Raw genomic sequence first — 26,516 nt, 5'->3', positions numbered from 1 at the left:
GGAAGATATTAACTGCAGCTCCACAGGCAGCCTGGGGGCAATGCCAGTCTCTGGCAGCAGCTTCTGCTCAGCGCTCACGCCTGCTTTGGAGGGGATGCTGACCCTCTGGGAAGGCTGATGGCACAACTCCCCGCGAGCCCGTGCACGGGGCAGTCAGGGGTGTCTGTCTCAAAGGGAACCCGCTGCCCAGCCACCACTTGCCTGGTGGGAGCTGGCTTGGGGCAAGAGTCAGGCATGTCAGGGGAGAAGAGCTATTTAGAGAAATTTAATAATTTAGACCCTGCTCAGGTGGGGAGGCAGGGGGTACAGTCAGCAACAGGGAGAGAGGAATGGCTGCAAAGGCACCAGGGATTTCTTTGCTTCATGTAAGAAACCTCACAGAGAAAAGTTCGTGATGGGAAAACAGGCTACATGGTGCACAGCATCGAGAACAGGGTGGGAAAGAATAGAGGATAGGAACAGGGCTGCATGCAAGAGAGGAAAAGAAAAGAGAAATATAGGTGTGGGTGCATAAAGGACAGGAGGAGGGGGAATATGAAGAGTAAATAAAGACAACGGGGTAACTGGAAGAAAGAAGTGAGGGAGGGGAGAGGAGACCACCCCAATTACTAAAACAGCAAGAGGGATTGGAGCCTTGGGGTGGGTGGAAAAGGGAAAGAGGTTTGCACAGAATGGAAAATAAAAGTAAAACATTGAGAGAACTTGTAGCATAGTGAATAGAGATTCAGCATAAAAGAGCAAAAAAGGAGAGGTCTCTGAAGGACAGTAAGAGATTGCAGGCTTCCACTCGCTGTCCGGGAAATGATGGCTAAGGGAAAAATCAGAGAGCCCTTCCTGCCGTTCTGCCTCCCTACAAGCTCTAAAAACTACTACGTGGTGTCTAGTCTCCATGATCCTATCTAAATCAGCCCAGCAAGCGAGGGAGAAAACACTGACTGCTCAGCTCTAACACTGGAGCTGCTCCACACAGCGAGAGCGCCCAGCACCGCACCAGCCTGTCCCCTGTGCACGTGCCACTTCTCTGCAGCAGCCTGCAAAGGGTCCCCCTCTCCAGAGAGGAGCTGAAAACATTTTCACTTTCCATTATTTTTTTTTTCCTTAACACAACACTCCAAAGATTGTGTATAAAGCGACAGAAAGCAACAACAGATTTGAAAAATGAGACCTCTTGCCTCAAAGGTGCCCTGATCTCCACCTTCCCCCTAACCTCTTGGTTGCCACTTGTCACAGAGCTCCATCAGTCACTGCTTTCTGCTCCATCCTTGCTCCTGCACAACCTCTCCCCAGCCCTCACTCCAGCAACCTGTGTACAGGGGACCTTTCCCAGAGCACCCACCGTTAAGAGGCTCTTTCCCAGCCTAGAAGCAGAGTGTTGCCTCCTGCTTTTCCCCTCCTCACCTGGAAGTTCAGAGCTTCCCATGGGGCCATAGAGGGACACATTTCCCCACTGTTAGAGGCGGGAGATGAGGATGGATGCCACAGAAATCCACCAGATGTGCTAGACTGTTTTAAAGGAGATATTGATTAAACTGTTCCTCGCGCTCATTGAGGATAAGGCAACTGGCTCAGTTGGCACAGATGATGTTAGGAGAAACTCAGCAACTGTGAAGATGGCTAAAGATGGGAGAGGTCTGCCAGGAAGGCCAAGGAATCCCCATCCATAAAGATTTTTAAGAACAAATGAAGCAAATGTCAGTTTGGTGATCAGGTTCTATTTTGTCCTTGTCTGCTACAGAGGTGACCTCTTGGCACCACTTTCAGTCTTCAGTTGTTCTACGGTTTCTCCATCCCATGAGGTGAAGGAACAGAAAGGGTTTGGAGTAAAGGAGGCAAAAGTGAGGGCTTGTCTAACGGAAGGAGGAGTTCCGGGTGCGTTCCAATGCATAGGTGGAGGCTAGAGAAGAGAGGAATAACACAGAGAAATTTAAAGGCTGTGGTCCACAGGCACATGTCAGGGGAAGGAACAGTGCATGGGGCCAGGCTGCCCCAAACACTGCCAGGACTGGAGAAAAGGCCTGGGACTGAGCTGGGTGAATGGGGGTAACAGAAAAAGGTCTGGGTCAGGTTTGAGAGCATCAGCCAGTGCAGTAGCTGCCAGATACCTTAGGCAAAATAGGTTTCTGTATTAACATTTTTTTAAAGAATTAAGTTCCATATTAAAAATAAAATCCTGTGTCCCAGTAGGGAAAAAAGAAAAAACGAATAAATAACAAACCCCCCCCAAACACCATCACAGCAGACACAGCTTTTCCAGTGTCTCCCTGCAGTGACACTGCTGGGCGCCTTGCAGCCCAGTCTGCTGAGCCCCCAGTAACCAGCTTCTCGGGCAGGGACCAGTGATGCTGCACTATCGGTTGATCTGCACATCCTCTGCAGGTCTGACGCATGTGTGAATTATTAATCCCGGGCTGAAGTCAGCACCATGTCAAGGACCTCTAAAATGCACCTTAAAGACAGCTGAGTCCAAGGGAACAGAGGAGCAAGGGGAGAACAGGGCTCAGGGGAAGGAGCACTGGATCCTCCGCTGGGATGCTTGCAGGAGGCAGAAAATCTGGGTACTGGCACTGTCCCAGAGCAGCACCAGAAGGAAGATGCACTTACAGGAGCAAACAGAGAACTTTTGGCTCAACACACGAACAGGAGCTGAGCAAGCAGAAGCTGTTTCTTCATCCCCTCTCTTTCAGGACACAATCGATTTCCTACCTCTGCTATAACACTCACACCGGCTTTTAACTCTCCCATTTCTTCAAGACTTATTTTCTAATCTAAGCTGATGGGACCTTTGCTCCACAAATCCCAACAGCACTTCTCAGAAGACAACTTTATAGCACTCTGGTACTATGGTGGCGTAAAGTAATTGGGACTACACTGTTAAACCTAACAGCACAAAACTGAGAAGGTTTACAGATTATTTTAAGAAATGAACAGAAAAGAGCATCTTTAAAATCCAGGGTGCATGCTAGAGCTCCTGAGAAGGGAAAGGTTCAGACCAAGGCAAGTGTACAGGACAGAAATACACGCTGTAAATCTCCTTAAGCAGCTCAGCCTGTCCTGGTTCCTCAAGGTTTTGCCAAGGTATTTTGTTTGTACTTGTCACATGACTTACATCAGGCATCACATCTTAATCAAGACAGACACCAGTGTCTTCCCAGGCAAAGCTCCCATCCTCAGACTGCAGGAGCAGCTTAGCTGCTTCATACACGTAACACCTGCCTGCGCCTCCTCCCTGCTGAACGCGGAAGGGAGGCCAGAGAGGCTGCGAGGGTCCAGGTGCGCTGTAGTCATCCCCGGTCATTCTTCTGTTAGCTGTAGAAGAATAACCTGTGGCAAGGCACAAACTCGCCCGGTGGGTGTTGTACTTAAACAACTCCTGGTTTTCTACAGCAGCGCACCCCACCCGGAACAGATGCTCTGGGGCCAGGAGTGGTATCTCCAGAGAGGGAGGGTTTCCCCCACCCCAGGGCACAGCATCTTCACTCAGGCTTACAGGTTCCCGATCCTTCCAGGCTAGGGAACGTGAAACTAGTTGGCTGTTACTAAATACTCCAGTTGCAGCAACCTACATCAGCTTTTAAATGTCTTGGGTTTAGAACTGGAAAAGGCTCAAAATCTGTTCTTTGGTCCCAAGACACAGTGATTCCCCCTGCCCACAGACCCAGTGAGCTGGCCTCTAACCGAAGACAAGCTGATTCTGCACTGCTCAGTCTAGTGGGAAATACTTTGCTCCTGCTGCTACTTGTCCATTCTTGCCCATCTTTTGCTCACTTTTCACAGCCTTTAAGCATTTATCTTTTCACGCCTTTGCCTGCTCTGGATTTCCCTCAAGGCTGATTTTGCTACACTAGGGTCCTTATGCCATTTTCTACACACACACACCCTCCCCCCCCCCTTTTTTTTTCTTCTTTTTTTTTAATTTTATATTTTTTGGGCCCAGGCAGGACTTTCTCCACCCACCTCATGCCCATGCAATTCCACGAGCTGAAGTAAACTGAGTCACTGACCCTTTTCCCACTGGGAGCAAAAAGTGATTCACAAACTATTCCTCAGAGCTCCCAGCTGGCCAGTGGCCAAGCCACCACAACAGCTAAGGATTAGCTCCCTCCAAAGTAGCTGTCCAAGACATTATTCAGTGCAAAGCTGGGATGCAAGCAACATGGAGATACTCTGTCAAAAGCAGGGCAATGCGGAGGAGCAGAAGGAAACCTCTCTCACAGTGGAGGCACACAATATATACTGGAAGCATCCTTTTTCCTAAAAGTAGGAATGAAACAGTAACATCTACAATTCAAAGTTTCTGTTGGATACATGTATCAAAATGGGGAATAGTAGCATTAAAAAACAAAACAAAAAATACTTAAGCTTCCTACACAAATTTAATCTAGACGTTTTTACGATTTTAGTTCGATCTACCTGCCACATTCCCGATCGATCAGTGAGCAGATTCTCCTCTCCTGTTCACAGAAATTACCAGTGCAGCTCTGGAGAAACAAGAAGAGAGGAATCTAATGAGTTACACTGGAAATAGTGGGATCATACTCAGGCTTGTGACACCCTGACTCACTGGGCTTGTAATCTGATTATACGGGTGGTTTTGGAAGCCCTGTGCAGTATGTCCTGCCCTGCTCCAGCATTTTCCCTCTGGGGAGCACCAAGTTTGCTGCTTCACAGACACCCTTGGGGTTTGGAAACTGCCCGCTTGTGACAGATGGAAACAGTGAGGAATCTTCCAAAATTCCCCATCAATTTTGAGCGTTCGAGTCAAAAAGCTGGAGATGCAGTAAGTGTTCCCCTTCCCAAACAAGGCCTGGGCATGCAGTGTTTTCTGCAAAACAAGCATGCGGTATCTCAAGATGTGCGCCAGGATCTGTGTTTCTTTATTCACAGTGGTGTAGGTGACTAGGTTGAAAGCATACTGCTCAGATAATCTATACCTTCTTTATGTTTTTAGCCTCAACAGCACCCTGACCTCTATTCACTGGCACTCTGCTAGACACCAGCAGAAAAGCTACAAGCGTCTTCCAATCTCAAAAAGTTATCATGTTCCTGTGACAAAATATATTTAAAACAAATAAAATTTTGGAAAGTGAACCTAAAAGAGCCTCTTTGGTGCCTTAAGAAACCTGGGGATAGAAGAGACATTTGCTGGGAGAGCAGCTCTGGAGCCAAGCAAGTTTTTGAAGTAGGAAAGCTCCTCTCACACACTCCTGCTAGTCAGACAAAATGTGCTCAAGTTCGTTGGTCCTTCTCGAGCCTTGAAAGTGATGCAGTGCCTGGTAAATTCATTCCCAGATGCTTGGGGAACAAGGGATTGTGGGAGACAGTGTAAGATGGGGAGGGATTTACTGCAGAATAGAGAAAAAGCAAATCAATGAAAATTTATTCAGCCTTACTTCCCTTTTGCATTTTTTTCTAGTGAAGCTGCAGTAGGAGAAATTTTGGGATTTTATGCTTGTGTTGCTTTAAGGACAGGAATGCTGGAAACAAAGGTATTTGATACCTTTGCTGCTAATTACAGTGCAAGCTCCCAGTGTCCTGACAATGCCCTTGTCCCTGACCTGGAGGGGCCTCACTGTCTCAGGGTCAGCTGTAATTTAGTTTTAGGTCAAACCTGGGACTCTCCTGCCAAACTAACTGCACTTTGTTTTGAAGTAGAAACCATTTACTAGCAAGTCTGAGACCATCAAACTCATTTCACTAACAAGAAACAGGAACAAAGTGCAGAGCCCCAGAGACGAAGGTCAGTGTTCGACACAAGGAGAGCTCAGCTGTGCCACGAAGGAACGGGCTGTTCTGCCCACATGAGCTCCGATCTTCTGTTCCCTTCAATTAAGCATGTTTATTACAAAAAAAACCCCAAACAAACCCAAAAAACCCCCAACAAAACCCTAGGAACCAACTAAGCCATGCCAGTCCCCAGACAAGCACAATGGCACTGTCAGCCCCTCACCTTAAGAGAGTTTATAACACAGTTTGCTGCATTTCATGGGAGGCTCAAGAAAGAGGACTGAGTTTTTTAGTAAAGCTCATGAGTTGTCAGTGCTGCTCCTACCTCTCCTCACAGATTGGTTGGGTGATTTGAGCCAAGAAAACTCTGGTTTTCTACTTGAAAACTTAGGTTTTTCTTCCCTACCTAAAAAAAAAAAAAAAAAAAAAAAAAAAAAAAAAAGCAGCTTTGAGATCTTCAGAGAGAACATGCTGCAGAAAAAAAACCAAAAGCTGTAAAAGGAAATACTTTTTAACTTTCTCCGAACAATCAGCATCCTGTAACTCACAAGGAATGAAGTATTTTTTCAAACCAACAGGTTTTGATCCGATCTTCTTCCCCCTCACCATATTCATGGACAGAGATTATACTGTCACAATACCACATAGCATTACCTGAAATTAACTTGACACTTAAAGAACCATTCTTTACAATTTGTGGGTTAGTCTGCAAGCCCAGTGCATTTCACATATTTTCATAGTCCCTGCTCTTTTGCGTTTATGTAGACGTAGGACTGGGCTTGCTAAGGAGAAACCCATCCAGAGCACAAACGTTTTTTTAACTCTGCACATCACTACAACAGACAGGCCAACTTCTACCTACAGGAAAAAAAGCTGGGTGAAAAAATCATGCCGATTTACTAAACAGCAAAAGTCTTTTGACCGCAAAGGAGGTTTCCGTGTCTAAATCTATGAACACACAAATGAGACTGACAAGTACAGACTCAAACACACTCCCAGGGAACAGTAAAACATATTCAGCTCTAGATGCTGGCCATAGCTGGCGCTGGTGATCAGATGCAAGAGACCACAGCTATAGCAAGAAACAGGACTGCTAAGGGATGTTCAAATCTTTCTTTCGTAAAAGTTGACTAGAAGACTGCAACACACCCCGATGTGCGTTAACACTTGTTCGCTGCCATGCTTGACAGCTGCAAGGCAGTGTGGTAGAAAAAATTACCAGCCCTAGAGACTTTCAGATGAGTTCAAAATGGAATACCCCTGTTGTCAGACACCACAGGTTCCTAACTACATATAAACCCAAATCGCTCCACTCATCATTGGCGCCTCTGCAAGTATCAAACCAGCTTCCAAGAGCTCATCTTAATTGCCAGAGCTCTTTGTGGGACAGGTCCCAGCTACCCAAGAGCTGGCTACCTCCTTCGTGACTCCCTGAGAAAGCCACGTGTTTCAGGAGCAACTCAACTGCCATGTACCAGAACAAGGCTCTGGAGCAGAGCAGATAGCTTCCTTGGCAGGTGGCCCGCATTGCTGGAGCTTGCTCCCAGGAGAGATCAGAGGGAATAAAAACCTCATTGCCATCAGAGCAAAGCACTCAACCTGCTTCTACCAGAGATTTCGCACAAGAGGAGGAGGGGAAGAAATAAAAAAAAAAAAGAAAAATCAAAAAGCGTCTCTACAAATAGGAGGCTGCAGGAACAGAGAAAAGATAACCCAGTTAATGTCATACACACAGCCTTGCTAACAGCCCAGGTAACACTGGTCGGTAAAGGACAGGCAGAAGCTCTGAGCAGAGCCTGTTTTACACCTGGAAGGTTACCTGACTAACATCTGGACAGTGAATTGCCTCCCTACATAAAATCATCCAAAACCCAGATCTGCAGCTGCAAAGCTTTCAAGTGAGGTTTTTAAATTTGAAAGTTGAATAGCATGAAATATATTCTATCCCCCAGATGACCTTATTCAAGCCTCTTTTTTTATTATTTTCAAAGCGCAGCAGAGGACAGAAGCTACCCTCAGGTTTCTAGGTAGCACAATTCATACCCTGAAGCAGATGAAAGTGCAAACTACTTGGACTCGCTTAGACTTTGTGTGTTTTGGACTCCCCTGCTACTTCAGGTGTCACCACATCTGCGTAACCCCCACAGCAAAGAGAAAAAGAGAGGGTTTTCACTGGTTTCAAGGAAGGCTGAGCTCTGCCCATAGACAAGGTAATTTTCTGTCTACACACAAAGGACTCTGCACAGATAAACTGTTTTCCCAAGGGCACAGCAGAGGCCCTTCAGAGAGAGCTCCCAAGGCTGGAGCTCCTGTGCTGCAGGACATGGCGCAGGCTCACCCCCCAGCCCAGCAGGCTCCTGGGGACAGGGCCACAATGACCATGGACTGCCCAGTTAACCCTACGGAGGTCATCTCCTGCCCTCCACTCTGCTGTCAGGGAGGTAGGGCTCTGCAAGGTGGAGCGTGGAGCTCTGGGCAGGGCTGCGCGGGCAGCAGCCCAGCCTGGGAACTCAGGAGCAGCAAGGAAGGAGAGGATGCTGGAGTGGAAGTGATTTGAATTAGAACAAACTGGCTGCTGAATAGAAGCTTTTATTCCAGCATGGAGAAGGCTTTGTTAGTCAAGCACATGTGATGCACAAAAGCCTCCACTTGAATTCATTGAGTTTTAATTGGTTCTCAGGTGGGGGAGGAGATGGGTGTTAGGAATTAGGGATTCCTTAAAGAGGCAATATCATTAAATCTTAACGCCTCTTCCCTCTCACCCCCAGCTTCGGCTTAGGAATCTGGCCTCATTCAATTGGCTTATGTTAGAGAATCAGAAAAACTGAGGGAGAGAAAGGGTGGGAGGGGGAGTCACTAATAAAGCCTAAAGGGAGATCAATGAACAAGGAGGGTGAGGGGCAGGAGGAAGACTGAAAAAAGAAAGAGGCTGGTTGGGAGAGGAGGGAGGTCACACACAGGCAGGGAAAGCAGGAGAACCTCAAAGGGACGAGGGAAAGAGAATGATGCCATTTGAGTCAGGGCTTTCTTTTCTCCCTGCATTCCTTCTTTTATTGAACACTTAAAACTTCCCTTGGAGATCCTCTAGCTTGGCTCTGTGAGCCTGTGCTCCAAAATAACAGTTGATCACCACAAGGAAGGAAGCAAATCCTGGGATGGGCACGGGAAACATGCGCATGGGGAACGACAGCAGTGAGAGAAACCTGCTTGGAAGGACCTCGCAAGAGCTGCTGCTTGTTTTGCCAGACACAGCACGTTTCAGACAGAAGTTCTGTTACCAAGAGCCTGCCGCAGACATAGCTGAATCAAGGTCCTTGTGAGTGAAAGAAAGGGAGTAATCGGGAGCTAAGAAGATTTCACAGTTGGCGTTGTAGGAGGTACAGCACGCTGCCCAGCTTACAAAAGGGACCCTGGGTACCTGCAAGCCAGACCCTGAGAGACAACTGCTACCCGGTGATGGGGGGACACACGTCTCACAAATGTACAATGATTTCCCTCAGCCCGATACATCGTAGAAGAATGAATTAACATTGTTTTACTTATTACATTTGAAATTTAGATAGGTAAGTGAACGACATACCAAACACTGCCAGCAAACACCAACTCGAACACATTTTCTTTTAGAGTTCCCAACAGAAGAATGCTGCTTCTATATTTAAGCCAGACAGTTTATCCTGTATAAAGCCATACACAGCAGATATTATTTGCAGGAAGCACTGCCTACTGTTTTACATTTCTTCATTACAAAATTAGACTGCACAATCTCTGCTTGTAGACACCATAGCATTAATCTACCCTAAAACCGGGGCACTGCAGCCGATTACTATGGACTCAAACGAAAGGTCTCTGGCTTCTGTTTGAGGATCGTGTGGGATGTTGAAAGCAGCATTCCCATGGTGGCTCCTCTCTAAGAGACTGTCTGATCATTTACTATGGTGTGAAATCTGAAGGAAACACAAGATCCTCCACTGACACAACTGTGGTACGGGTAGCTCTCACATACATGTGGGTTATTCATCTATTTCAGAGCACTGAGAAAAAAAAAAAAAAGACAGATCAGTGAATTCACCCATCAAACGTCTCACAGGATCCAGTTTTCCAAACCCCCTTCCTGAAATACAAACCTAAGTATCATTTAGAAGTGACACAGAGCCTGAAGTCTCATTTGGTTCTTAACTCCAACCAAAAGCAGACGTGGTCTCCACCTGGCAAACACATTTGAGAGCAGTGGGCTGTGACAGCGCCTGGCATCAGCTACACAGAAAGCGTTTAACCACACATGGAGAAGAGCTAACGCTACTTGCCTTGATTTTTAATACTGCAAAGTCTACACTCTGACTCTGCCAAGCTCCCTGTTGTCACTGTTTGACCAGTGACATCCCATGTAAGCCCTGCCCCTGTTACAGGAGCAGCAGGGCTTTCCTCCAACAAGGGAGTCTCCCCTGGAAGGCTCATGTAGGAAAACACAAACACAAAGCCCCACAAATCATATTAGAGATTTATTCCCCTGCCCCTTCTAAGCAATGTTTCTTGTGTGCCTCAGTTTGCCTCTTCTCATAGCGCAGCTGCATTACAGGTAGCATACATACAATCTCATTTTCCATCTTACAAATTTTAATTAATCCATGGACGTAATTTCAAATAGTATCAGACTCACTGGAAGCAACCAGCTGCTCTTCATCATCATCCATTCAACATTTGTGAGTCCATCTTATTGTGCACAATTCTAAACGTGCTGGAAAGCCACATCACTCTGCGGAGGACTAAGCAATTGCACTGTTTCCTATAACCCTGCATTCAACATTAGAGACAGAGCAACTCCTCTGACTGTCTCCCAAGTAATAAATTGTAGGAAAAGGCAGTCATGGTAAGGATGGGCAAGGTCATGCCTCCAAGACTGTTCCCTGTATTTATCCTAGACTTGTTGACCTGGATGCGTTTGCCCTCCTCCCAGCTGTTTTTCAGTAACAGCCTTTCCTGTAATTGTTTCCTTCTCTTTCAGATATCTTCAGTTTATCTTTATACTTCAGTGCTGGAGTATTGGTTTTCCTGATACTACCTTGTTTCTCAACAGTCCTCTATTTTGTAGCTTCCAGACCAAATGCCATTTGTGCCTTTGGAAAGAAAATTAATTAAAAAAAAAATAAAAAAAATCTCTCAGTATGCTCAAATATCTCCTATGGCTTTCTGTAGATGCCTTTGGTAGTTGGGATCTTCCTGCAACGTTTTTGCTAGCAAGTACTGTTTCCACAGCCTTTTGGTATGCGACAGCAGGCACTTCTGAACTGCTTCACTACACAAGCCACAGATTTGTCTGTCACAAACAGTGTCAGTTATCACAGCATCAAATTTGCTGTGTGCAGCAGGTCTCTTTAAGACTGCCATGAATTGAAAATTGTTTTGCTACCTCTTCTCAATGCCTGACGGAACAGGTATCTCGGCAATCAGCAGTGGCTTTGGGGCAAAGTGTGACTGACACATCTGTATCAGCTATCCAGTTAATTTTATTCCTGGCCTGTTTCATTACATTAAATCTCAAGATGCTCACCATATTTCCTCCTTTCCAAGCAGGAGAGATAGCAAAACCATCCTTTTGGTTCCAGATGAAATTTAGCTACAGCTGCTCCACCAGTTAAGATTGGCTTCACCTCACAGGTCCTCCTGTAACCAGGAGATGGCCTCCTTCTTTGCAAGTACTAACATCACACAAATGAAGACAATCTTAAGCAAAATTCAGCCCTAAATCACTGTCAGTTTCAACAGGACCACAACAGGTATGTCCTGTGCCAAGCTACTGGTCAGGCACAAGCTTTTACTTTCTATTATCCTCTGGGAAGTGGCAGATTTATGCAGTTGCTGACTGTTTCAAGAATTGTAACATGAAGACCACCTACAGCCCAGGTCTTTACAAAGCTGGTCAGAACGCTAGGACAGGAACATGCTCTGCCCTCTTCGGAAATCACCGATTTCTGCTCCAGCGGACAAGCCCTTGCAACTACTTTGGGAGCACCCACCCTTTGCTCTGACAACCGCCACATCACCATCCTGTGCTTAGCCCAAGGGTTTCCTGCAGCTTGCCTGGCAGCAAGGCAGCTCGCAGCTTTCCCATGCTGCTTCTTCTGAAGTTGCAGCCCCTCGCCAGGCTCCTCTCCCAGCCCATGCCAGGGCTGTAGTTGCTGTAGGACCAGACATCAGAGCATTCACAGCTCCTCTGGGCACAAAGGCCACATCCAAGTTTGTGCAGGAGGAGGACAGAGCTGCGCTAGAGCCAGGCACTACGCATTACGGAGACAGAATGAGGCTAGGATGACTAATGAGAGAAGCCAGCGCTGCAGAAGCTTTCCAGCCCAGTGCCCTCACAGGTTTCTGTGCAAGATGGTAATACTTTGCACATCTATTGGTGTAATACTGCACACTTACTGTTCCTTAAATTTGCACAAACCCACACCTTCATGGCCCCACTAGCCAGTGGGCCTTACTCAGAAAGATCTTTACAAATGCACATCACTACTGATAAATAACACAACATACTGCCGGGAACTGCTCTGCTACTTCGGTACGTTTGCCCATCGTACCTAAACACGTTATGTCTCTGAGTGATACCAGTGCCCCATCTCCTGTGTTTTGATGAGGACTACTGCAGCTTTAAGAAGGTAATTTCCACTGTCCTGACAGTGTAATTAGCCTGCTAAAGAAAGGGCAGAGGCTGGAAATTGGATTGAGCAAACCAGGCTTTAGCTGCAGGATGAAGGCAGAGCCCCAGGATTGTTATGTTAATCACCTGAACTCAGCAGTCCTTGCCCTTCAAACCAGTACAAACCCAGTACAAACCCAGGTCCCCTCTGCAGAGCAAACCCAGCTTCACTCCGGCTCCAGCTGTCCTGGGACATCGCTCTGGGCCACCCCTGCAAACAGAGCTAGGGCCACTTGGCACCAGGAGGGGGTCCCCTGCCTGGCCACAGCCTCAGCCCTTGGTCATACAGCTCCTGTGATCCAGAGCGCCGGGCCACAGCTGCCAGCAGGGCAAAGACTAAATGGGGGTCATGGGTGACACTGTGAGCTGATGGGCCAGGGCTGCTTTACACCAGCTGAGGATCCAGCCCCGACCGTGCTGAGTCAATAAGCACGTCTGAAAGCACAGATTGCTTACTGCTATTTCACAGACGAAAAATAGCATTAAGAACAATAGGCCAGATTCGTATCCGGCATAATAATGGCTGTAAGCAGCGGAGCTGCAGGCACATTCTGTCGGGTGCCAGCCCCTCTGCAGCGACAGCACGAGCCCCCTACGTCCCTGGGCCACTGGCTCATGCTCAAGTCCCATGTCTTCAGTACCAGAGCTTGCCCAAGTTAATCCCAGGGGCAAGTCCTAGGGGTACAGCCCCCCCCGGCCTGCCCTTGCACTCTGCTCAGGAGTGCAGCCCTGCTCCGCACCAGAGCTGTCACCTGCACCAGGCACCAGTATCACCTCTAGCAGCAGCTGGTGCAATGCCACCGAAACAAGAGGCGCTGCAGAAGTCACTGGCAGTGGTGAGCTTGGCCCAAGGTGCCCTGTTTGCTGAAGGGACACGTCTGTGGCGCAGCCAGCAAGAGCTGGCCACAAATCGCTCCCAGTCACAGCCGGCTGCCTGCTGCCTCCTGTTTTGTCCTCGCCACCTCTACCCTCCAAGGGGAACAAGGCTGGGGTTTACCTCACTGTGCTTTACTAGCTTGTATCCCCTGGAAACGTGCCTTTTTGTCCCCTCTCTGCTCAGAAACTTCAGGCTAGCAGCCCTCACCACCACCACCCACCTTCTTTTTAAGGCAGCGACCCAGGCTGGCCATTGTCCCCTCCTTGCTGCCCCTATTTTCTTAGGGTGAGCTCGCGCCTCTCCCCCACATTGGGCCAGCTGGGGCTCTGCATTACCTCCCTTGTTCTTTGGCACATTTTTTCACTGCGCCCCTGTGCTGCCGGGGAGGGGGAGGGAGAGGAGGAGGATGGGAGGGCAGCGTCTGGCTCTGCATCCAGCACGCCGGATGGCAAGGTTTTGGAGAGGCCTGGCTTAGTGAAGTTATTCAAGCCAACGGCAGCCTGGCAACCGGGCGGCCACAATGGGAGCGCAGGAGGAGGAATGTTTCCACATGCCTGATCAATGGGAGCAAGGGAGACAGCAAAGCAAACAGAAGCTGGGAAAGAGACACAAAGAGAAAGCAGCCTTTTCTCTGCTCAGTTCCTTTCATTTGTCACAGCTCTTTGTGCAGCTGATGACAACGGAGGCCCTTCGGAGGCTAGTTTTAGGGAGTTTAGTTTTTCTAATTAAATAAAACACCGTGTCCTTTTTCTTCACTTGTCACCTTCCCGCTCACCAAAAAAACCTAAGAGCAGCCCCATCTGCACTCGAGCCTCCTGCTCTGCACATCTCCCAGGAGCCACAAGCACCTCTTTCTCCCTGGGAAGGTGGAAAGACACAACCACCCTCTTGCTTGCTCAAAAGCAGCTCCCGGGCTGGACACGGTGCCCTGCCTGAGGACTGGCAGGGCCCTGCCCGGGGGGCCGGCAGGGCTGAGCAACACATGCCACCCGTGCCCCCCCCCCCCGGCTCCTCATTACAGCAATGAAGAGCCCAGCGAAGGACAACTTTTCTGGAGGTGGCGTGCTCCCCGCAGCAGCTGCTGACGAGACTAACGGGCAACTTTCTATGGGAACGAGGAGGCAATGTTCAAAATAGGGTTAGAGGAGAGTTGCCTTGGAAACTTGGACCGTTTCTGTTGAGGGGCTACGATTTCCCTTGATAGGTCGCAGACAGGATTTACCTGGGAGCCGACTGTGGGACAGAAACTCCTGCAATCTGCAAAGTGGTTCCCCAGAGGGGGGGGATGCAGGCGAAGGAGGGGTTTCAGGACAGAAGCACCAGCTTGCTGGTGCTAGGCTGCATGGTGACAAACAGCGCCGAATCCAGCCCCGTTGCGTAATCAGTGGTGGGAGCCCAAAGTTGTTTCCTCTAATTACTATGCAAGAGCTCACAGCAACAGGCCTCCTCTGTGCAGGAGTTTACAGGAAAGGTCCTCCCTGGCTCTAAGGCAACACCAAGCAAACACACAAAAAAAGACAGTTTGGGGATAAGATTTCCTGCACTGAGGCCAGAGAAGAGATTAATCTTTTACTTAAAAAAAAAAAAAAAATCTACCTGGATGTACATAAGCTTAAAGAACAGAAAAACTTTCTGGCTGCTGAGGAACAGGAGGGAGGACACCTGCCTCCTCCACACCTAACATCAGGCTCCAAAACACAGGCTCCCCGGCTTGCGAGCAACTCCATCCCCAAGCAGCAGCCAGGGCTGCAGAAGTTCATCTCCAGCCCCGTGGGCATCATGAGTGCAGAAAGATTGGTGATCTTGTATTCGACTTAGGAGGAGGGAACCTCTAGTTACAAACATGGCAATGTTTGGGATCTTACCAGTCTTTTGTTGAGTTCAGGATGCAACCAAACCATGAACGAGATCTCCAGCAACATAAGTCAGTGAATAGCAGCATGAGCTCAAGGAAATAGAACAGAACTTGGTCCTAAGCACAGAATCAGCACTGGCACAACGGCACAGGAAAATTCCTGCCCACTTGCAAGAGCCAAAGACAGAAATGGCTAAATACAGGCTCCTCAGTCCTCATGGCTAGGTGTTCCAGGCTCTCCAGGCAGACAGCAAGTTCTTCTGCCAATATGTGTTTCTATTCTCAGTACTGTCACTGAGCTCAGGGATAAACCTCTTGGCTCCTCAGTAGTCCTATTTCTCAGTCAATCAGTGGGGCTAATATTGGACCAGACATTTTGGCAGTCAGGCTCTGAAGCGATAAGGACGTGTAGTCTTACCAGCTTCTGATGTCACCCCACCTGAATTGCACTTCACACCCTGTACCTCCACCCAGCCCTCTGAGGGTTCAGGCACACCCCTGTTGCCTGGTCAGGTTAAGGAGGATCCCATGAGCCATTTTGCATGAAAACTAAATTCCAGCAGTGTTGGGGTTCCCTCTACTCTGGAGGCATCAAGGGGGTGACACACTGCCTCAGTTTCACTGTTTCCCCCCACCTCCCAACAGTGTCACTTGTGACGTTTTGCTGGGTAATTATGTTTGTGAGGTGTTCATTTAAGAATGTAAGTGCCTCTAAATAAATAATAATAATAATAATAATTACCATTACTAAAGAAGTACCATAGCCCAAGTCTCCTTAACACCAAGTTGTTTGCTGCCATATAATCAGCAAACTTACTTTTGGAAGCGTCTCCATTTCCATATCGAGTATATCACTGCCATTGCACAGTCCTACTTGGCTCTTCCACTGCCCCCAGACATGTGCTAAGCACAGACTACAGCTGAATGAAGATCAAGAACCTCACCTGCCCAGCTTCAGAGAAAAAACTCACTCCACAGGCATTACCTACTGCTTCAAAATTATTCCAGTGCTCCTTGAGCCTTCTTGTAAGGAACGAGAAATCCACCTTCACTCCAGCTCAAAGGATTGCTTTCATTAGGGCCTCTATAGATTTGTGATGGCAAGTATTTGACCTGCTTCAAAAATATTCATGAAACTCTCACATGTATTCAGTAAAGGCAGACAGGCAGAGAAGCAAAATCCTCAGCTCATGTTCTCCTGGGGTCTCAGGGTGCTGATGGCAATACACATCCTAATTACAATATATCCCACATTGAGAATGAGGCCCTGTCAGGTCTGGTGATGCTTTCTTTGAGTCAAAGAAACAATCTGGAAGCAATTGTGATTACTTCTCAGTAGATCAGAAAAAAGTCTAACCACGTGCAACTATCTTGAAGTAACTGCCCTTTTCCCTGGCCTCTGTGAGAAACTTCCAAGAGAGGCCACGGGGAATGCTTGAGCCATACAAAAATATTTAGGCACTTCCATAGCTTGGGCTGTGTGGAACAGCAAACCGTGCTGCTGCTATACAGGAAAAAAAACACATTTAAAAAAATCTCAGGTACAAAGACTGCCAAGACAGTCCATTATGACATTCACTAAGCTCTGAAAGAAAAAGATTGCTCCTCTTTACAAACAGTGCGTTTGAAGTGTCACAGCACAACACGCATGGGAACAAGCAGGAAAAGCAGCATTCACTCACCACAACAAGCACCACAGAATGCTAACCAGTTACCGCAGACTTCCAGAAACGTGGCAGAGCAGCGCAAAATGCAATGCAAGTGGTCCCTTATGAGAAAGCAAAGCGTACTCCCTTTTAACATGATCACTGCAAGGCAAAGCAGTTCTCACATAGCTAGTGCTCTTCTTTCACTCTTGCACCTGCTGTGAAGACACCATCATGATAAGTAGCAGCACTCTATAGCTCCCTGGTCTGCCTCTCTCAACAAGACCCTTCTGTGCTGCCTATGGATTCATCTCAAGATAACATTCTTCAGTAGAAGGACAACCTGCTGATGGACACATGCAATTAGTAGCCTGTTGACAAGTGCCCTTTCAGCCTGTCTGTGGCCCCTTTTACTCAGGTAAAGCTGGCACAGTGATCCAGCCACCCGTCCTTTGTTACAGCTCTATAAAGTAGAGGAAATAATTCAAAAAGTCTTAAAGGGAACCGCAGGGTGGGAAGAGAAAATGTGATATGTATTCCATAACTGAGGGAGAAACAGCATTTTATCACTGTTGAAACTGCTCCCGCTACTGAATCAGTAAGTGCTTGAGCTTTTGATTCTCCTTAGCACAGGTAATACCACAACGAGGCAAAGAGCTACCACCTGCAAATACATGAACAAGTAAATCTCGGGGGGGAGAAGGGTAGGGTGGAAAGAGTGTTTCTTTCGGAAATACTGCATTAATCCCAACTGAAAGGGGAATATGTCCTCCAATATCCTTCCTTTCAGTCTTCTGATAACGTGACCCTGATGCAGACAGTGCGCAGATGATGCAGACAGCACACGTAAGGCAGGTGGGATGGCAGTACTGCCCCCCCCGACCTGCTGGTGTCCTGCAAGGTATAGAGGACGCACCGCACCCAGCGACCAGATCTCCAAGCAGCCTAATTATGCAACCTTGCCATTAGGGTCAACCCCCAGGGCGAGAGGAAAGGAAATCCTTTCAGGCATATCACGTCAGAGCTTCTTGAAATCCTTCCCACTTACTCATCTCAGTCTCACTGGCACATGTGGGCCACAGTCTTGTATAGTTGTTTTCTGAACAAAACTAAAAGCAAAGTGACCCCAACTCATTTTGGTATGGATCAGACCAAACAACTTCATGTGGTTACAGGACAGACTGCAAATACTTACTACAACACCCTCTTCCACCCACTGCCATAGATCCCTAATGAAAAATCAGAGAAACCCATCCCCTTGGGTACAGTCTGCTTACGGCCACAGCACATGCGGGTGCCAGAGGCAGAACACAGGGCAGATCCAGCCCCGTTTCCCTCACCACCGGAGGCCCTGACCTTGACCATCCACTTGGCAGAGGATATATGCAGTGTTCAGAGATTGCTCCCCCCAGTGTTCAGGCTTTTCCCTTTGCTCACAAACATGTTACACAAAACGCAGCCCACACTTACCACAGGTAGTACATAATTGTGAAAAACAACCACGCTTTCTACAAAAAGCTACCAGTCTCCCCTTAGTCTACCACAGCCCACTCGGACATTCCTACAAAACCAGCGAAAGCAGCTTTTAACCTTTCCTCATTTGCAGACCCTTATAGGTTTTTCACTAGAAATACAGAGCTAAATATAGTGAGCTTCAGCCTACTGAAAATACACCACGTTTCTCTTGTCAAAGCATGTAGTAAGAGCCCTTACAAGCTAGGGAAGCAGAGCCAGCAGTTAAGCTGGGTCAACTAGGATAACAAGAAAGAATTACAATTCATTGTCTTTACCTAGGGAAGAAATGTTCTTTTGCTTCGGTGAAAAAAAGCTGTGAATTCCAGAGAGCCCAGGCACGCTGACTTCTATGGCCCATCCCTCATTTTGCAGCGATCAGCCAGGCTGTGTAGTACAAGGGAGAAATCTCTTCTAGCTTACTATCTGACTTAGCGTGGAGGAACCAAAGAGCAGACATGTAAGTGCTACCCATAACCTCCACTGAAATTAAAAAGCCATTCACACAAAGCCATCAGTAACCTCCTATACCCTGCCAAGGTCTGTGATCAGGCACAAAAGTGCTCTCCTAATAGCTCTGCGAATTCCCTTTTAGAAAGGCTGTGACAGCTGATCTCTGTTACACCACATAGCACCTGATGAGCAGCAACTGGGAAGGGGATGCTTACAGGTGGCCACAGCCATGGGCTTCTCAACACTGGGGGCCTGTCAGTGGCAAAGCTCGGCACAAATTTGGGGGAAAGTGGATTTCATCACCCTGAAATTCTGTCAGTACAGCAGGTCGGCTCTCTTCTGCATCATCACCCTGTCCTGCTGGTAACAGATAGTTGGCTCGAACTCCAGGAGCAGCAAAAGCTACTGTCTCATTTCCTCTGTCATCTGTATTGTCTTAGCATTAAAGCTGGAATCCACAGAGTTAAACCCACCCACTACTGCAATTCCAGAAGTGTATGCATCCTTTTATCATATTAAAACTGCCATGCTAATGGTGCCCAGCAGCAAGTCCTCCATCCTGCCTGTTAGCCATTTGAAAAGAGCTCTTAGTGATTCTCTGTCATGCTAGAAGAGTTTGTCAGCTTGTCTTACACCCAGATGTGGGGATACTGGTGTATCCAAAAGGCATCTCACAACAACCATCACAAAAACAACCACAGGCAGGGCTGAGCACTGCAACTGGCCACAGGATGCCTGTCTACAGCTCTGAGGGAGCTAATTTGAACCAGGCTGAGCCGTATGGACTCCATAATTAAGAAAGAATGTACCTGAAGCCAGCATATTAAGGGGTGAGAATGCATTTCAGGTCTAGAGAATTAAACCATTGTAATCAGAGAAGAAGGGAAAAAAAAAACCCTGAAGTAAAATCCTTGCATAGACCTTGACTATTCCCTTAGCAGGACAAACCTGATGACTAGTTGTTGTTTACAACGATAAGGTCAGAGGAAAGGCCATTTCCTCTCAACAATTGTCAGAAAGGATTAAAACCTGCATTCAGGCTTGCTTTGAACTAGCAGGTACTCCATTCCCCGATGGTATCAGGATCCATTCAGCAAGGTCTCAAGCAGCCTCCAGGGCATGTCTCCATAATGCCCCTATTGTGGAAATATGCAGGACTGCTTCCTGCATTCACTCTATCTTTATGAAGCTTCACCCTTGTGGTCTGATACCCAGGTCAGGAAGCAATCCTGCAATCACTGTTTAATTAGTCATTTCCAAAGTCTGCCTCAGTTGAGAGTTGCTGCTGCTTGTCAGCTTCTGAAGAGGGAGGTTGGGAATCAGAAACATCACTACCAGATTGAGAAAGAAAAGTTGCTTGCAGGGTTTGCGGCACATTTGTACCGCCGCTCAACATGCCACATTCTCCGTTTCTACTTTTTTTTTTTTCCCCTAAATAGAAGGATTTGAGCGGATGAAGGGGCCATTGCACCTTCTGCAAGTCAAGACAAAAGCTGATTTATAACAAAAGTGGGTTTATTTTTCTTGATTTGTTGTTATGAGCTGGGCTTTGGTTGGCTTGGGTTTTGTTTTGGTTGTTGGGTTTTTTTCCTTGAGAAATAGCATCTTTGATACAAAGCACATACTTCAAGAGAGGTCTGTTCCAGGAATTCCACTTGCATACTTTCCTTTGTGGAAGTCAGTACTGAGCCTGAGAGGTTGGATGCATGCAGCTTCAGCTTTTCCAAATGAGCTCACTGGAAGAGGTACTTCTTACAAATACAGGCACCAATTTGAAAAGAATGAAAGTTACGTAGTGTTAAAATATTTGTCTAGATAATGAGTGTTTGCATGTGTAGGAATGCTAAAGGAAAAATGTTTGGTGAAACCCAACTGTTTTGGAAAATATGGTTATTTTTCTGTTCAACAAAATGAGGTATTTCAATAATGTCAAAAAGGCCTATTTTGGCATTTTCAGTGTATTGGATGTTATTAGGAAGAGCTTTTCAAAACAAAAATAAATATATAAAGTTACATAAAACTATAAAAAATAACTTTTTTCAGTTTTAAGACACTGAAATCAGAGGAACTGCTCTGATCAAAACAAAATGTTTTTAGAGTTTTGTTTGGTAAGAAAGTTTGATTTAAAATATGATTCATTCTGAAATGGAAAAGGTTTTGAAATCTCAATGCTTCCCAGTAAAATGAGAACTTCTGTCTGTCTCTAGTTGCAGTTTCCTTTGCTGTAATGAAATAATTGGAAAAGTGGTGTATGTGATAATTTCCTTGTGACAGCAGGACAACCCTGTTTTTCATAAATGTGTGTGAAGCAGAAAAAAAAATCAGAAGAAGAAAACCTCTAACAGATCAGTAATCCCACTGAGAAATTTGCAACAATTTCAAGAGACAATACTGGAATTCACGGAACATCAATACGAGGGAAGCTGACTCCAATGGGGCATAGAACTGGTGAGAGACTTATAACATGAATTATTTTATCTATCATATGAGAAGTTCCTGCTCTATCCCTGGATCTAGCATGTATTTTCTTATAACCTTGTTCAAATCATATCTTGTAACATGTTGGATCAGTCTCTGTACTGGTCTAATGCACATTGCTTCCAGCAGCTTGGAGTGCAGGCAGAAAAAATATGTGTTTGCTACAAAAAATTGTGCAAGTGTGACCTCAGAAGGTTTGCGGTTTTTTTCCTCTTTCTCCCACTAAGGCTATACTAACTCTGGCAACAGCCGAATGCAGAAGACATGGGGATGACACGTCACATGAGCATCCTTTCTCCTCTGCCACTTCTCCATGCTCCTTTCCTCAGATTTCCTGGCAGCTTCTTATTCTGCACAATGTATCTGGGATCACCCTATGCAGTCTTCTGTTGCTGATCTTCCTCTTAAGCTGAGGTTTCTTGCAAAGTGCCAAAACACAGTAAGAAACGTTCTTTTTAAGACCCACACTGATGAGAGAAGGATGCACAAGAGAGCTGTGAAGAGAGCTCAAGAACACCTGTGAGGTTATCATCTCCATCCCCTCACCTGGGGGAACAAAAGCTCAGCATCCAGCATTACCATAGCACCAATAGCCATCAATAAATTGCTCTCATAAGAAAAGAACAGATGTGACAAAGATTGTTCCAGGGTCTATAGCAGACCACAGCCAAAGCAGAAGAGTCTAAATGTGCTGGGCTGGGATAGCAAGGGAAGTCACAACTGGGTTCCATCTAGGGGGAATTATTCTTACACTCAATTCATCAATTTATGGGCAAGCGATTCCACAGGCAACGCTGACTTGATTAAACAGAGCCATAATGACAGTGAGTGTAGGGAAGCATCCAGCCAAGTATGCAAACTAGCCTTCTCAGCCTAGAATAAAAGCTTTCTAACCAATAATTTCATGCTTTTATCTATACGATCATTAATACAGATACCAAACAATGCCAGCTCGACGTGGTGTCAAAGGCTCTGACAACCTCTAATTGATAATAAATAATTCAATTTCTGTCCCAATCCAAAACTGCTGAATCTTGGGACATGTTCCAAATAAATGATTAAAAAGGACTTTGAATGTAATTATATCTAACACAATTGGGGATATTGCCCAGATGAAATTTACAGCAACTATTCAGAGCTACAAAATTTCAATGACACTGGCAACTCTTTATGCCTACTAGAAAATGAAATGTTCTTTACTCCGGCAATGGTACAGACTGCATTTTTTAATCGACAGCTGTATGCCAGTGGCTCACCAAGGCCAACCACGCTTCCCACAGAGGTGTAGCCTCTCCCAAAAGAAAGGAAAATCCAGGAAAAGGTTTTGCCATGGTGAGACCTTTATTGTTCTTTACATGCAGAACTGCATCTTCTTTCTGATAGGGTTGATTCTTCCCCTACTCCAAAAACTGCCTATAATTAACAAAAGTTTCTTAAGAAATTAAGACCCATAGTTCCTGGAAGGAAACTAGGGCAATGTGTTTCAGCAAGGAAAGTGACTATCAGCACAATCCTGAAGTGATGAATGCAGCTTCTCAGAGGCACACCGATTGTTCCCAGTAACACCCAATCTCCAAAGCCAGAAGGAATTCTGAGCACTTATTAGCAAAAACACACGACACGTATTTACAAGAGCATCCTTATACAAGATTTGACTCCTATTTTTCTCTCACTTGCATAAAACCTTGCTGAAATCTTAGTTTCAGCATCTGTAAAACAGGCATGATGACATTCACTTTGATTTCTTTGGATGCAAATTATTTTGAATACCAATGTGTTTTTTTTCTTGGGAGAACAGTGTATGTAACTGACCCGAAGGAATGGTGACTCTTAAGAACATGTTAGGTCTGCAGCAGTTACCTTACTGAGCTCACATGGAAACATTAGAAATGCACTTGCTTTCTTGAACCGGTCCTGTTTCTTTATTTCCAGTTCCTTCTGGAAAATTCAGCATCGGCATCACTGGAATGCCGACGCTTACAGGCAGGGCAGCAACAGCACCAGTGTGAAGATGTGCAAGGAGATGTGTATTGTCTATCTAGAACTCCAGTCACTCCCTGAACCTACTCAGGCATAGTTCTCAGTCTTTACAATACAAGTTGCTATTCATGAATGCAAAGTAACAGAAGAAAACAACAGGTCTGCACTGTTCACAACATGCTGTTCTGGACTTTGGTGCTCATCTGTGTTTATCTGGTAGAGTGGCCAGACACAGCAGCCAGCCTGAAGCAGAGATCACCTGCAATGTCTGCAGGGTCATGAGAACCATCCAAGAAAATAACATAGCTCCATAATGTGGTGGAGTTCTCAACTGCCATGATCAGGTGAGCCAGGCTTATTTCTTCAAGAAAACAAACACAAGGGAGAGAGGGGGCAGACAAGCACTCAGAAGTGTGTCTAGTCCTGCACTGAAGGCACTGCTGTGCTCTGAACAATGCCCAGGTGGGCAGCTTCTATTAGTAGTCACATGACAGAAAAAGACATTTATACCATTAATTGGAACAGCCAGTTACATCAAATAGGAGACAAATTAATGGATTTAACAGATCTCATACCTGCAGTCTGAGATCAGTAGACCACTTAAATACATGCTTAGCTTGAAGAAAGGATGTAGTCCTATTGGAATCTGCAGTTTATTAGACCCTATGGGACCAGCTCATGTGCTGAGGTCAGAGATGGAACCTCAGCTCCTGCTGGATATTCACTCTGCCTACCTACAGAAGAAAATTCCCTTCTAGGTGAGAAATCAAGTGTCTCTCTATTGTACATCATCTTATACTAGATACTTTCTCTGAAGTATCTACTACCAATCCCTGTAACAAAGAAAACGTTGTATAAACCTACACTCCAATGTAGCAGTGACAAGCTAATAAGAATGATGAAACTTCGCTAGCTTCCTTCAAAAAGGACGAAAACTTATAAACTATTATTAAAACCTAATATTTGAAATTACTGGATTTTCTTTCACAGCAATATTCACTGTAAATTAGAAGTTATATAAAGTAATTTATATAAAAGTAAGTATATATATACACACACATAAGTTATATAAAAGGGAGAGCAGCTAACAGAAAAATTAAATATCAGAAAAGATAAGGATGCTTTCCTTATGCAATTTCAGTTGCACGCATGAGCTAGCCCAAGATCTCATATGTCTTCCGAGCCTTGGTAACATTGACATTATTTTTCTAGAAACCCAGGATAATGGAATAGTGGAACCCAGGCAGAAAAATACTGTAATGTCAGAAATCACTCTGGAAGTTGATGACAGAACTGAATTGAGCTCCGTGACCGTGTAACATTTCCACCACCAGGTCACAGGTACAGAGTGTTTGTTCACAAAGCAACTTAACAATCATTAACACTTTGTGGTTAAGTCATGTATCTATAGGCAATGTTTTTCTAACACTATTATGCAAAGTTCATTAAACGGGTAATGGTAAATTTGGTACAACAAACCAAATATATCAAGCTGTAGGGCTACAGCTTGATATATCCTCACTAGATAAAGAGTTTACAGCAGTTCATTCAGAAATTCCACATGGCAGAGTCCTTTTTGAAAGAGGAGAAGCCAGTGGCAATAACAGAGGATTCAAGTTAATATCCTGATTTCTCACTGCACATCTGCAGGTTGGAAAGGGCATGGGATGTTAGAACAGCTGTATGCTTTACCTCTAAAAACCAGTCAACACATCCCTGTTAGCAGCCCTGCTGCTGAACAGAAGGGGCAACACTGGAAGACTTGATCTAACATCTCTAACATTAAAAAGAATTTCTCTACTAAAATGCCCCTAAAAACAAAACAAGAAGGAAAAGCATTTCAGATCTCCAAGAAGGGTCAGAAATGGGGTAAGACAGAAGCAGAAATGCACAAGACGTATTTAAAAGATGTCATCACCTCTTTAAAATGTTTTGTCTTGTCAGCTGTAAACATCCATAGTTGCTCCATTTGCACTGGTACGGAAGATGGGAAAAGGCTGAGCTTGTAGCACCAGCCGTACTCTACTCTGAGGACTGAGTAGCTGGCTCCAGCCTTCCTGAACAGACACAGGGTGAGCGCTGCTGAGGTGAACTCAGTTTAATAGGTTGCTACTTACAGGCTTAGACTGATTTACAGGTGTTTGCCCTGAAATATGACCATCCATGTCATCACTGCTAATCCTCTCCCATCTCTGAAATCCTCCCACTTCAACAGATTTTTGCTCTATTTTTGGAGGAGAAAACCACATACGTACCAAAAAGCAACAGTGCTCTCTAAATCTCCTCCCACAGGAAGGGCAGCCTGACTATCACACACCCGACAAGTTGTCTAGTACAGCACAACACCAAACCCTTGGTTGCCTCTGTCACAGCGGGTGTCAGCCACCTGCATGTGACAGTAATAACAGGGATGTCACAGGGAGAGTGCACACAGACCTTGCATCCTCCTCCCTTGCAGCCTGGTAGAAAATCTCCTGTTGGCAACGCAACGCCTAGGAAGCATAGCTGGGCTGCTCCCACTGTGTCCAGGGGAGCAGTATTTTCCATCTTTCTCTGCTGAAGACTCCTCTTTTGTTTGCTCTCTCAGGCTTGTGACCTCCTTTCTGCAACTGAGTTCGCACCCACCTTGCAACCCAGTTCTGACTCCCAACATACTGCTGGAGGCCCTGCCTGACGGATCCAATGGCCAGAGCACTGTGACACTGTACCTGGTGAATCAGTTTCTATTCCCTGCGCATACTGCTCCAGCGCTGTGGTAATGATTTGCAGACACGCATGAGAACAAGGTTCACAGTCTAGGTATACTAAACAAAAAAAAAAAAAATCTTGGGATTGAAAGCAAATTTACAAAAGTAGATAACCTTTTTTCCTTAAGTAATATATCATATTGATACTGACTGCGTTGCATTCATCTGTCTCTTACCTTAGAGACTGCTGAGTACAGCTTCTAGAAATCTACCACTTGCAGCAAAATACAGCTTCTAGGACTCAAGGCCATGCCAAGTCTCACATACTGAGCATAAGACCCAGTATTCTGGCTGCTATGCTTTGCTCCATACCCACAGAACCTGCATTTTAGCTATTTTGAAGCATAGCAATGCTCACTCTCTGTCGCTTTGGGATTTTCACACGGCAGATACGTTGGCTTGGCAGGTCACAGCGAGCTTCATAGCTTTGCAGGTACCTGGACGTGCTGTGGGAGAGGTGCATTAACCACAACCAGGAGAACTGCTCCTAGAAGGAATAGTTTGGTGTTGTGGGTCCTTTCCCATCACATGGCCCAACATATCTACTAGC

General features: G+C 46.0%; 1 protein-coding gene across 4 annotated transcripts in view; it reads right to left on the bottom strand.

Moving 5' to 3' along the window:
• The window catches only part of MSI1 (musashi RNA binding protein 1), a 59,426-nt gene extending 34,172 nt beyond the window's left edge, over nt 1-25,254 (bottom strand). The window contains exons 1-3 of one of the 4 annotated variants that reach the window (XM_040605314.1): nt 25,138-25,208; nt 6,050-6,130; nt 4,411-4,478 (exon numbers count right to left, since the gene is read on the bottom strand). Coding sequence is in view for 3 of the 4 variants with exons in the window: in XM_040605285.1 (XP_040461219.1) it covers nt 4,411-4,478; nt 25,138-25,188 (119 nt within the window). In the remaining variant the exon portion in view is untranslated. Of the gene's footprint in view, nt 1-4,410; nt 4,479-6,049; nt 6,131-25,137 lie in introns of all 4 variants that reach the window. The other 3 variants (XM_040605285.1, XM_040605325.1, XM_040605304.1) reach the window with 3 other exon arrangements.
• Nucleotides 25,255-26,516: the final 1,262 nt, after the last annotated feature.

The sequence above is a fragment of the Falco naumanni genome, chromosome 1 (genome assembly GCF_017639655.2).
Source record: "Falco naumanni isolate bFalNau1 chromosome 1, bFalNau1.pat, whole genome shotgun sequence".
Classification (NCBI taxonomy): domain Eukaryota; kingdom Metazoa; phylum Chordata; class Aves; order Falconiformes; family Falconidae; genus Falco; species Falco naumanni.
This window is presented reverse-complemented; position numbering and strand designations above follow the sequence as displayed.